At 40.4% G+C, this 13,576-nt stretch overlaps 1 protein-coding gene across 2 annotated transcripts; it reads right to left on the reverse strand.

The window, feature by feature from the left end:
• Window positions 1–55: 55 nt before the first annotated feature.
• Window positions 56–13,196, reverse strand: rela (v-rel avian reticuloendotheliosis viral oncogene homolog A). Of its 2 annotated transcripts, none has more exons than XM_083910465.1 (11): window positions 13,065–13,196; window positions 11,404–11,439; window positions 11,038–11,183; window positions 9,708–9,853; window positions 7,891–7,982; window positions 6,338–6,472; window positions 6,022–6,126; window positions 3,388–3,603; window positions 3,215–3,295; window positions 3,035–3,118; window positions 56–2,279 (listed from the first exon to the last, which is right to left on the reverse strand). In XM_083910465.1, the coding sequence occupies exons 1-11, from the start codon at window positions 13,069–13,071 to the stop codon at window positions 1,420–1,422; spliced, it is 1,908 nt and encodes a 635-aa protein (XP_083766591.1). In that variant the 5' UTR covers window positions 13,072–13,196; the 3' UTR covers window positions 56–1,419. The 2 variants fall into 2 exon arrangements, with proteins under 2 accessions (XP_083766591.1, XP_083766590.1); XM_083910464.1 differs by having other exon boundaries at window positions 56–2,282.
• Window positions 13,197–13,576: the final 380 nt, after the last annotated feature.

The raw sequence follows: 13,576 nt of genomic DNA on the forward strand, positions 1-13,576 counted from the left end.
GTACAAGTGTTTTGTACAGAGTAAGTTCATTCATGAAAAGCAAAAAAAATATGCATATAGTACAATCTACTTACATTATACTAGTATAAAACTGCCTAATGCCATTTCAATAAAGCAAATTTAACAATGGAGTTTGACCTGCAGGTCTGAAATTGTTGAGCTAAATGGCAGCAATACTCCGAATTAGACACCAGAGGGACAAAAAACAAGCTCTGAATCAGCTGCACGAGCCTCTTGTACACATATCTGCTATAAGCATGTACTTATTAATGTTGCCTTTATGATAATCATTTACAAATACATTACCTTCATTTGTTTTCTACAACATAACTACACATTGTCGAGAGCCTCGACCAAAGGCATCTGGGTAAAGACACGGGGTGTTACAGTCGCCGCTGCCCCTTCAGAAAAAGTCGTTGTATGAAAGCTCCTGTTAGCGGTCGTCGCTCTGTCCGTTTCTGCCGTTAGCATTCCACTTTCCTCTTCCCGTGTCAGCGTGTATTCACCGACAAACAGCCTATTCCATCTACATCCAACCGCGGTGTTTGAGAAAAAACATGGACGCCGACCTCCAGTCGATGACAACATGTCCACAGGGTAAAAAAATAAACGGTACTATGTGAACAACTGACTTAATGTGAAACAAATAAGGCAGAATTGCAATTATCAGTGAAAGTAGCGTGTTTTTAACCACTGAGGCCAAAAATACAACTCGATGCGACGTTCCAGTTGACACTTGAATTCAGCTCACAATTGGAGAGGACTCTTTCCTGATGGGATACTGGATCAGTTCAATGACACTGAGCAAACCAACCATCTCCATCTGTGATATCTGCTGTCAGAACACCAGAACTTTTTAAAATTTAAAAAAACCACAGTCACGAAAGTGATGTTTAATAAAAAAAAAAAAGGGTTTGTATAGATTTGCTTCTACGCTGGATTAAAACGTGACTGAGATATAACGGCTGTTGTGTTTTATAAGGAAAGAAAAAAAAACTGAATAAACATATCATGCTTTACATGTGCCACTAAGTATATATATATTTTTTAAACCAACATTGTCAGTGGATAAGTATTCCATCATGCGGGCACAGTGGTTAAAGCAGTTAATCATTGATGCTAAACAAAGTTTAACAAAGGTGATAAAATCTCTTTATGCCCAGGGTTTTATCTTTATATTTTAAATATAAATATAAAGCCCGGCTAAAACACACCGATCGAATACCACAAACAGTCTTTTACGGGTATTTCAATACGCATTTCCTCAGTGAGCACTTTTTTGCTACATTCCGTCTGCTCCAGGCCTTCATATCCGCCTTTGGTTTTCCTTTTTGTCTTTGGTAACGAAGCAAAGGACTTTTATCTCTGAAGGCGACACGGGGAGGCAGCACGTGTGGTCCGTGTCTGTTAAAAAGACATTTATGTCTGGTGTCCTGACACAAACCCAGCTTGGCTCTCGCTGTTGAAAATGGAAATGAGACGATCCTCGTCGGCGGACATCAGCTCGTCGAATTCGTCCAGCGCGACGGGCTGGTGGTTGTTGGACGGGAGGACGATCATGCTCTCGCTCTGGAGCAAGTTGACGATGCTGTTGGGGTAACTCATCCAGGTGCTTCCTGGGTTATTGGGGGGGTCGGAAATGTTCTGGGATGCCGCGTTGTTGTGGGTGAGAACGGAGGAGCTGGGAGGCGCGGCTTGTTGGCATGAAGACTGCGCCATCGCTAAGGCGATGTTTCCACTCTCGCTCATGAGCCGCGGGTTCAGAAGGTCCACAAAGTCGTCCATGTTTAAGCTGTCCAGGGTTCCTTGTGCCTGTGCTTCAGAGAAGCTGGGGAACTCTGGGATATCATCCTCCACCAGTGGAGCGTCCACCCTGAACTGGGACACCTGGAGGTTGAAGGCGTTGCTGCTGTGCGACGGGGCTGCGATTCCCTGAGAAACTGGGGGCTCCTGGGCCATGGTTGAGGAAATGCCGGGGAAGAATTCATGAAGGTCTGACAGGTTGACCGTGGAGTAGTCCTGGTTGGCGGTGGAGGTGGTGGTCGAGGAAGAGGAAGAGGAGGACGGTGCCTGGCTCATGATGAAGTTGGCCACAGGAGTGGCTGTGGGCTGCGGGCCCAGGTTCAGGCTCTCCATGATTTTCCACGTTTGGTTTGTCGTCACAGTTGAGATGGAGGGCGAGGCCTCGACCTTAGGCTGCACTGAGAAGAGCTGGCCGGGCTGAACAAAAGAGTAGGAAGGCTGGGCTTTCACTGCACTGGCACTAGGGGGCACCACAGCTGCTAAACACACAGACACAGACGCAAACATGAGTAAACGTCAGTGCTCAGTATTCACCTAGAATTACCTTCAATTCAGTTTCAGGAGATATGTTTTCGTGCTTCACACAGAAATAATCATATAATGACTCTAAGTTTTAGGAAAAGCACTTTTTTCTCAATGAATATAACATTAGATTAATCCGAAATACACTCTATACATTGTTCACGTGGTAAAGGACTATTCTAGCTGCAAATGTCTGGTTTTTAATGGAATATGTACATAGGTGTATAGAGGCCCATTTCCAGTGTTCTAATGGTACATTGTGTTAATCGCTAGAAGGCTGTTGGCTAGTGCAATGATGTTAGCACAGCTGAAAACCGTTTTGCTGGTTCTTTTTTAATCTTGTCAATGTCTTGACTATATCTTCTATTCATTTTGCAACTCTTTTGATGAATAAATGTGTGACTTTTAATGGAAAACACACAAAAAATTGTACAGGTGACCCCAAACTTTTGAACGTTAGTGTATATTGAACTGAACTTAGACTAACTTAAAAAAAAAACAACCATAAACACAGGTGTTTTACCTAAATTGTTTAGCCTTAGTACAACTGATAACTATATAGAAGATGGAAATAATCACTTCTTTTGCGTAGTCAGTCACTTCATAAATGAGCTAAATAAAGATATTTTTGTGCCAACACTCGCTTTTATTGTTATTCATAATAAAATCACAGTCATTAACTGATTAATGTGATGGTATAAAAACTCACAAGCTTGCGCGCTCATCGCTGGAGGCTTGAGCGTGACTGTTCTCCTCGCTGAGCTTATGTGTCGTCTGTCCTGCGGCACGGACACTGGAAATTGAACAAACGCATTATATGACACTGCAAAACACACACAAAAAAACAAATATAACCATATTTACGTAATAACAGTACATGAGAGCATACCAGTGGACAGCATGGGCCCCAGCTTCAGGCTCTGGAACATATCACCCGTGCGCTTTCTCTTCTCACTCAGTTTGTACTCATCTGCAACAGTCATTTAAAAAAAAGAAGAAGATATTAGATGGAGTTTGTTGAGTTCATTCCTCAGGTTGCGACACAAAAGCTCCGCCTCCTACCTGGGTCGCTGGGCAGATACTGGAAGTCCATGGGCTCGCTGACCTCGCGGTCCGAGGGCCGGCGGAGCTGCATCTTGACTTTAATGGGCTCGGAGAGGTTGGTGTCGCGGTACGGCGGGGTGCGGAAAACGATGGCCACCTGCCTGTGGACGTCGGCCTGCGAGAAGGTGCCTTTTCCCTCCCAGGAGTCCTGGAAGAAACGCACCTCGATGTCTTCTGTGTGGAGACGGGGGAAACATGACAGAACACAGGGAATGTAAGGAGGATCAGACGGCGATCACTTTTGAGGTTTGTGGTTTGTTTGTACGACGGAGAACTCCATCGTTGTGTCACGACGTCTGACAACAGCTTTACAAGCCTCGTATTTAGCTTTATTAGTCTCCTATTCTAGCCTCCTACGGTTGCCCTAAACACTGAAAACAATGCATTTTGCAACTATAATGTTTGTGCTATGTCGCTGTCAAATAGAAATTCAGATTATTATGATCACAGATTATATCACTTGTCAGACTTTTAGGGGTCTCCACACTGGATCATCTTCCTCTATCCTTCACAACATCCATGAAAACTTCTCTGCAGCTCCATCTTCAACATCTCTTATCCAATATAATCACTGTCCCTCCCTCAACCTTCCTCGACTCTCTTACTTTCATTTCCAAACCGCTCAAACTGGGCTGTCCGCTCAAACCTAATCCTGCTCATCCTGGTCACTCCGGACGACAATCACAGTATCTTCAACGGAGTTCCGCATCCTGCCACTGTCTCCCAAGCCATACATCATAGCAGGTCTCACTATCGTCTTGTAGACCTTCCCTTTCACTGTCAAAAAGGCTGAAACATTATAAAGTGTTCACATTCTGTGCATGGATAAAGCAGTCACACAGAAACTGGTTCACCAGCTCATGTAGCTTTTCTTTTTAGGACTTACATCGACTTCCTGTGATTTAAAAAAGCCTTATTCCTCATGTTTACCAGAACTAGTTAGCGTCCAACCTGACCAAAAGTCAAATAAACTCAACCATTTCAAGGTATATCATATCAAGGTCCTATAGAGGTAACTAATACAAGTACATACGCTCACACACTCTCGGTAATGATTCATTAGGAAACAGGAACAGCAAAGGGTGGGCGCCTGAATACAGGAAGAGGGCTTTCGCTTTGCGATAGTCGTCACTCGCACACACGGAGCGAGACAAAGCGAATGCTCTGCATCATGTTCCGCGCAGCAGAAAAACCATGACAGGCAGCGAAACCACACACACACACACACACACACACACACACACACACACAAACACGGCCAAAAATAACACTTTCACACCGGCTGTGTGTGCGTGTGTGTGTGTGTGCAAGAGCAGATGTTTTGCATACTTAACATATCCTGACTCCAATCAAGGTAGAGGCTCAATATTCACCTTGTTTTTTTAACCCCAGTCACACACACACACACACACATAGAGAAGAGAATGTGGATTTTAAGCTGCTTGAGATTTCACTTATTTTAAATCTAAATGGTGTCACAGCAGGTATAATCACATATTTTATAATTTTTTTCTATCTTTATTTGTTTTACACTATCTGCTGCAATATGAGAATGAAAAATGAACAGTTACTTTCACTACAGAAGAGACTAAATTACCTCTGAAGTTGGGAAAAATGTATGTATATACATATATACACGCACAGACACACACATATATATAGATATACACATAAATACATATATATACATATATCTATATATGTATACATATATACATATACACACACACATGTATATATATATACATATATACATACATATACATATACACACACACATATATATACACACATACATACACACATACATTTTTTCTTAAATCAAAGCTTTGGCAGCTCGTGTTTCCTTCTATTGTAAAGCAATAAAACCCATACAATGGCTGTATAACTCTGTAATGAGGCTCTAGCGTGTTTTATCACTGGGCCACAACGGAGAGACTACGCTGCAGAAAACACGGTAGGACCTGTATTTCAAGCTCACTTGCTCTAAAAAAGAGCCGCTGCGTTGTCATAACATTAACTCACATCGATATCCCCGGGTGGGTGTGGAAGGTTTACACCTAAAAATTGCTCAGTGAGCGAGTGTCTGAGAGGTTTTTAGCACCGCTGCTTAGTCACTTCACACCGGTCTGTAGATATGAAATTTAAGGTAGAGCCAACACACACAGAATCAATATGTTTATATGACATTACAAAAACGTTACTAACACAAAGACCTGAAGTTGGACACCCAGAAATAAGAGAAGAAGCCAGTATACAGGAAAATAAGTAGACCACAACAAAAACCTGTGAAATCTAGGGCCTGCACATTTGTATTACTGACAAAGAGACCGGTTTTATGCTCTGTCAGCTTAAAGAATTGGGAATTAGGAAGACTCGGAGTGGTGCTTGACAAACTGGAAACTGCCTAATACTCTACACGGTTTGTCCTTGCTAAATGTTGGAGATTAACGCTTGTTTTCAGGATTTTAAGTCTTTTTAATTGATCTAAAATTCGGCTCACTTTAAATCTTTAGAAGTCCTACTGAACAGTCAAGTCAGGCGTAGAAATGTACAGAATTAAATGAATGACGATTCCATTCGTTTACACACCTTTTTGCACTTTGTCACACAGCAGGAAGATTTCGTCCCCTCCTTTGCAGCTCCCGGAGTTACGGTTGACTCTGCAGATCTTCAGCTCGGCCGTGTTTGGGGCTCCTGCAACACAGATAAAAAAAGCATGGGTTATATTCCTTCCAACATCTGGGCCCTCTGTGAGTACAGTTTCTAATAACATTTAAAAGTATTAAAAACCGTTATTGAAGGAATTGATGTTGAAAACAATGATAGTACATATTAAACAACAGCTTCTCTGTAAACACAGTTATATGAGCATTTAAAGAGTGCACAATGCGTTGTTGTTACTCACTGTTGTCAAAAATGGGCTGTGAGACGACCGGCTCCAGAGGGAACAGCTCTCCCGTGGGCAGAGTGATGGAGGCTTGGAAGCAGAGCCGAACCGAGTTCAGGTCAAACTCCTCCTCCCACACCTTCGCCTCGGGAACTGCAGCCAAGACAAAGCAGGAGAGACAGAAAGAGAGAGACAGAGAGAGTGAGAGAGAGAGGGGGAAAGAAAGAGTGAACAATCAGATAAGGCAGGAGTCGAGCGCAGCACTGCTTCCTGTGGGCTCTCTCTGTATCGGCACAAGAGATCAACCAAATCAATTTCCTGTTGAAATTGCTGCAACAAGGAAACGCACTTGAGGATTTTCTTTTTGCATTATGATTGTCTTATCTATAGTTTGTGTTTAGTCCAAAGATTACAACCATTATATTCAATAAATCACACACCGAATGTTGACTTTTCTGGCACTTTTCGTCTATTCTCGCTCAAATTCACGTGCAAATAATAAAAACGATAGAATAAAAGTATTGAAAACAATTCTAAACAATAAAAGACACAAATATAATAGCACTAAAGATATGATGCACTCAACAAAATGTATTCATGACCAACGCTGGGCCATAAAAACAAATAAAATGATCCCAATTACATAGTTTTGGACAAGAAAAATGATTAAATCAAAGCTTAAGAATGTATTGTATTGTGAAAATGTGTGGCAAAATTATTAGGGAGTTCAAAGTCAGACATTAAAAACCTGCTCAAGTTCAAAATATATTGTAATATATAAAATATACATAATCTGTGTGGTAAAAATAACCTTTTTATTGCATTATATAAACTCTAGATGTCTTCAGAATACATATATATATATATATATATACACATATATATATATATATATATATATATATATATATATATATATATATATATATATATATATATATATATATATATATATATATATATATATATATATATGTAAGAGACATACAGGCTGAAGATGAGCAGCACGGTGTGTTAGAGTGTGTGTGTGTTGCAGAGGGGGTGGTTCACCTGGGAGTGGGCGTGTGTGCGTGCGGAAGTGTGTGTGCGTAAAGGTGGGCACTCACCGGTGACGCAGATGAGAGAGAGAGAGAGAGTCAGGGTTGGGAGTAGCCGTAATTTTTGTTGACCGCTACCGCTACTCATTCATTCATTTATCACCCTTTTTTCCTGTTTAATCCGCCAGTCTCATTTTCACGTTTATCCATCCTTGCTGCGCTGTGATAGCTCTGTGCTGTTTTGTTACAATAAATGCACCTAAGCATATTTGGATCTCAGCGTATCTTTATCATAATCTACTATAGCGCGTCACAAATCTACGTACCTGAGGACCCAAACCTCATAAACTCTCAGCGGCTAAAAGGTTTGTGTTTGGAAGCCGCAACAATATATAAACACACACACACATATATACATATATCCACATACATATATATACACATACATATGCATACATATATACACATATAATATAGATACATATACATATATGCATAAGTGAGCACTCCTCTGTAACCACGACGACAACTTACTGTTGTAGGGGTTATTGTTGGTCTGCAGTCTGCACGTGATGGCCTCGTTCACATCCTTCTTCTTCACACATTGAATGCCCAGGTTCTGAAAACTGAAAGCGAAAGAACGGTCAAAACCCCCGAAACCACAGAAACGTACAGTTGCCCTCTGAGTGGCTCGTAACAGCTGTGTTACATCATATACAGTCACCAGATTTATAATCCTTTTTATGGGAATATAAGGCAGCGTGTGTGGCCTTCACGTAACTGTTATTCTTACACACAGCGTGGTCCATTAAGTCCTGTTTTAATCTTCTTCTTTGTAGTTCTGCTCTGGACATTTTCTGCTCCCATAAAAGCCACGTTTTAAAAATAATAATAAAGTATCATCACTATGGATCACTGACCACATCCTACACTCGGGTGGGGAAGTTGAAAAAACACACAAAAAGTTTGAGTTGACCGTTCATAAATAAACACATTTACAACAGTGATTCCTACGATAATGTTAATAACTCAGTGAAAATGTTTGATAAACACCACAAAACGCATGCACAATATTCATTTAAGAGCATTAAACCAAAACTAGGTTAAAAAACATGTTATGACCTCATTGTCTCCAGAAAACTGGCGCAGTATTGAGTGTTTTTATATCGTCTTTATGTTGCTTTATGCCTTTATTATATGATTTTTTACATGTTAGCATCGGTAAATCCACCTTGAGGTTGATTATTTGTGTTATTTTTATATATTCCACAGTATTTTTATTGTTTTATTGTTTGTTCCTTAGGTCTATTAGGTCACACGTTGTATGTTTTATTTATTTATCTCTGATGTTTCAGCTGCTGCTGTTTTTAAAATGCTTTATAAATAAAGTTGGACTGGATTGGATTGATTATATGAACTATTATACTTATAAATATGCAACAGTTTAATCTAAAAAGTGTTTGATTGATAACTTCTGGTCCTGCTGTCAAAGCTTTAATTGTTTTAATTTCTGTGAATAAACGAGTGAATATTAGGGCTGGGAATCACAGCGTACTGCGTCCATGATACCAATAATATCGCGATACAGCGATTCTGCGATAATCGATATATCTCAAGACAAGTTTCAAGCGATACTGATCGCGATATCTGTCTAAGTGAAGAAAATGTTTAGTGTATTCTTTATAAACATTTGTAAATATATGTATAAACATGTACAAGCTCACTTTTAGCTAACTTTTTGTAGCTATTAATGCTAAACTTTTAGTGTCTTTCCAAACTTTTCATTGAAGATGACATACTATTGTGACACATCACAATTTGAAAATTTGTGCATAATGTATTGACTAATTCAGAGCAAAGAAATCTGTTACACCTCATTTCATTTTGAATTAAACAAAAATCATTCCCAAGAGACGTTTAGCAAATTAATTGATTACAACTTAATCTTCAATTAAAATGTCTGTGGGTCCCGACCCAGTCTTTGGGAATCACTGCATCACAGACGGATGGAATTATGTCATTTAAGTTGAATTAATAACATAATTAAAAGGGATATTTTCAGTCCTCGCTGCCACTTTGACTACAAAACGCAGAGTCTGTCTGTTACTCATTGTTTTCAGCTGTTAATGTTTTACTCCACACTCAAAATGAAGTCAGCGACCGTAAACACGTTATCTTCCGCAAATGATGAAGCCCAAATTCTAGGTCAGTCTCAAACAAACGCCACCTTGTTCTCCACTTATTTAGACTATTTATCCTCAGGCAAAAAAAGGGTCACCCTGAACACTGAAATAAAGGCACAGTGCCTCTAATTCCCTCCTCTGCAGTGGTGTCTGTGCAGACTCTCTTACCTATGTATCCGTCTCTCCTGCAGGTCAGCCTCGTAGTAGCCGTGTTTGCAGTCCTTGCCCACCAGTTCGTGGGGGTGAGGCTTGTGCGGCGGGTTCTTCGTGACCAGCGAGATGCGAACGCGCAGCGGGCCGCTGAAGTTGTGCACCTTTAAGGAGGAAACGTACGGTACTTTAATGACTCCAAAAGCCAAAGTGAATGTTTGAGACGAGCACAGACGCAAACAAGTTAAGAAAAACATTAGAGCTGCAACTAACGATTACTTTGGTAATCGATTAATCAGTCGATTATTTTCTTAGCCATAAAATGTCAGAAAATGTTTTGTCCACAAACCAAAATGATTCAGTTTTAATGATTTCTTTGCAAAGAAAATTTAAGAAGCTAAAACAATCAGAAATCCTGTTTTATTAATGAAAAAAAAAAAGGATTAATTTAGTAATAAATTATTAATCGATTCATTGTTTGAGCTCTAAAAAACATGTTAGTATTCATATACATTTACTTATTTAGGCATTGATCAATTTTTATTTGATTATTTGAGAGTTTTATTTTACTTTGAAACAAAAGTACTTAAAGGTTTTATCTCTACACCTGTGAAACACACAGGTCTTGTAAAACAACAATGTTTGTTTTTAGAAAATAAAACGCATCGATAATTGCAATCCTTTCTTTTTTGTAAAAGGTAAAAACAAAATGACAAAAACTACTCCTAAAACCCCTACATTTTCAAGATATGATAAGATAATATAGTCCTCTATTTGTCCCGCAGTGGGGGAAATTCACATTGTTACAGCATCAAAGACAGTAAAGATAAAGATAATTAAAAACTGAACATGCATTACCCCCAAAATGTTTTACAATATATAAAGATATTAACACTGACTACACGTTATATCTTATTATACAAATGACTGTCTTCGTTTAAGGAAATAAGTATGCACATTGCTCATTTAATTATTAAGTAAGTATTTTCTCTTGTCCTCAGCGTCTCCTCTTCCTCGACGAGTGACACTGTGTTCATTTATGTTGTGAAATCTGTACAAAGATGTTCCTTTTGCAACCAGGAATGACTCGACGCTGACCTGCCCGCGAGTGCCATCAGGTTCAAATCAACACAGACAAGCATGTCAACAATAAAACTCTTTTCCTCACTGAAAAAAGTAAGTGTAGGCAGGTTTTTTGAACCCTGGTTGATAAAAATGCTTGGGGATTGCAGTAATTTGACTGAAATGCTGACTAAACATAGTCCCACAGGTCTAAAACCCATTAAAACAGGTTTTTCCAACTTGTAAGTAGAGTCGTACGGCAGTGAAGAAGTTAAATAAGACTCACCTTGATGGCCGGGTGAGTCTTCGTGGTCTCGTTGGTCTTCTCTCCGGGGATGCTGCCGGCCGAACGTCCCTCACACTTGTACCTGAACCTCATGCCCCTCTGCTTTGGCTGCTCAATGATCTCTATGAAGGGGGTTGTTGTTTGGACTGGAGAAAATAAATAAATAAATAAAAAGAGTGTGACTTAATTAAAAGCAGTGTCACTTCTGGAAATACACAAAAGCACAGCAGTGTGTGCTGCTTTATCTCTGTCACAGTGTGTCAATACAGGAGCGTCGCTGCGATTGGTCGGCGGTGTTGAAATGTTTGCCGTTTGTAATATCGCCACTGATTTTACATTTACATTTGCGGGAAATGACCCCCTTACCTGGATTGAGCTGGGTCATGCCCCATCCGTACACGCCTGTGGTGGGAAGAAAAAAGAGAGAAAAATCAACCCAGGGATTAAGTTTAAGTCGTCCAGATGACAAACACCAAAAGCAGCTTCTTCTTCTGAATTTGTGCTGCGTCCAAAGATGTCAAAGGACACGGGAGATGCTTAGCCCGCTCAATATAATCACTCATTGTAAACACAACTGCCAGTCAGAGCTTAAAAAGGGCTCAGTGTGAAGCAAACAAAGACATACAGGGTGTAATATCAGTGTCAGATGACACGCTTTGTATCGTGGGAAAACCGCCATTGTGAATAAAGAGCACGTAACTCTCTTGTTTCACAGTTGTCGGTAAATGACTTCTTTTTGGGAGAATCACAGAGACAGCGAGCAGATCTGGCGGTCAGATCTCCACCCAGAGGCGAGCTCGCTTGAATGTGAAAGTGGGAGACTTTCCAAGTTGCAACAAGCCTGTATCCCAGCCTCAGAGCGCAGCAAAAGAATGTGGAGGGGGGGGGAACAGAAAAGACGACCCCAATCTTAAGGCTTTTATAGAAAAAGTGACAGGGGCTAAAAGAGGTTTTAGCATCTCTTTCCTGAGTAGGGTAAACAGAAATAAGTGAATAATCTGTCTATATTTGCTGTGAGAGTGAAAGTCCCCACATCACCACAGCTCATAATAATAATATACTAGCATCAAAACAGAGAGAGAGGCTCTTGAATGAATCACTTTCACCCTTGTGTGAGCCGGCAGCTCTGCTTCAACAGCATGTTTGTTTGTTGTCCCCGTTTGTCACATGCATTGTTGACGTTGTGTTCTACGCCTTATAATTTATTTAACAACAATTACTCATCTTACAAACATGTATTTACTCATGTTTATCTATGAAGGGAGATCTCCCATGCAGCAAAAACAAGCGTGGAGCTGCTTTTAAGGTATAGTTGATATTTTAGTTTCTTCTGTGACTCAAAATAGAAATGGTGGCACTTTTTTAAACTGTCACGAGATACCCATTAAATCGGCATATACCACACGTAGGCTAGGTCACCACAATTTGAGCAAACATTATTTCCATCCATTGACACCGATGTGGGTGGTTGCGAGCACCATCGTGTAGGGGGGGACGTTTCATTCTTTTTTTTTTTTAATTGTCAAAATGCAAGTTTTGTGGTTTATACCTTGGCCGAATGGAAGAAAACACATTGGCAACGAGCGGAACGCTTTAACCTGTGTATTTCCACTCATCCATTTCTATAAATAGACATGTAACACAAAAAATGTGTTAAAATTTTAACGGAGTCTGGCCGGTTTAGGGTAAAGTGGACTCAAAACAAGGGCCTGTGTCATGGAAGCTCGACACGCTTTTAGTCCAGCAGTGTCAGGTGAGCAGAACATGTGACACAGATATGAACATAATTCATCAACACGAATCATTTTTTTAACAACACTGCTAAAGTAGGAAAAGCTAGGCTAACTCAGGCTAAAACTCCCTCTCTACTTGTTAGCTTATATAGTCCGGTAACAGCAACCTCCGCCCGCTAGCAAAGCAAAGTGGCGGCGGGGCTTTCCCCCTGTGCGCTGTACAGTTTCACCTCCACTGTCTCTCTGCGCTCCGCAAACACTGCGAGCAAATAACAAAACAGCTGCTCTTCTTACCCGCCATGGCTGCGTCCGAGTCTCCCGCACACACCCGAGAGTCTCCTTCCCCTACGTGAACTGTTAATGGGCTTTTGTTTGAAGATAACAGACGGTGCAGACGCGACAGAGGAAGAGTCTGAAAACTTCTTGACACACACACACACACACACACACACACACACACACATAGATACATACATACAGAGGGCCCTTCAGTCTGTCGCCTCCTTAGCCCCGCCCACAACTGTGTACGAGACTGTACAGCATAAAGTCGCGCGGAGGCAACGAGAGTCCGCGCGATTTCCGGTAACAGCAGCAAACAAACGCATCATCTATTTGAGGAACATTCTGCTGCAACTCTTGTGCAATTCTGCCTCTTTTTTTTTTTTTTTTTTAAATCTGCTGATATTCACACACACGCAGAAAGAATCCACGTTATATTTTTTTATATAACGTAATATTTTTATATAATATTATATTATAATAATAATATTTTTCCCATAGTAAGTAATGGAGCTTTTGAATAGAAA

This window comes from Microchirus variegatus, assembly GCF_963457635.1.
Source record: "Microchirus variegatus genome assembly, chromosome: 2".
In the NCBI taxonomy this organism is placed as follows: Eukaryota; Metazoa; Chordata; class Actinopteri; order Pleuronectiformes; family Soleidae; genus Microchirus; species Microchirus variegatus.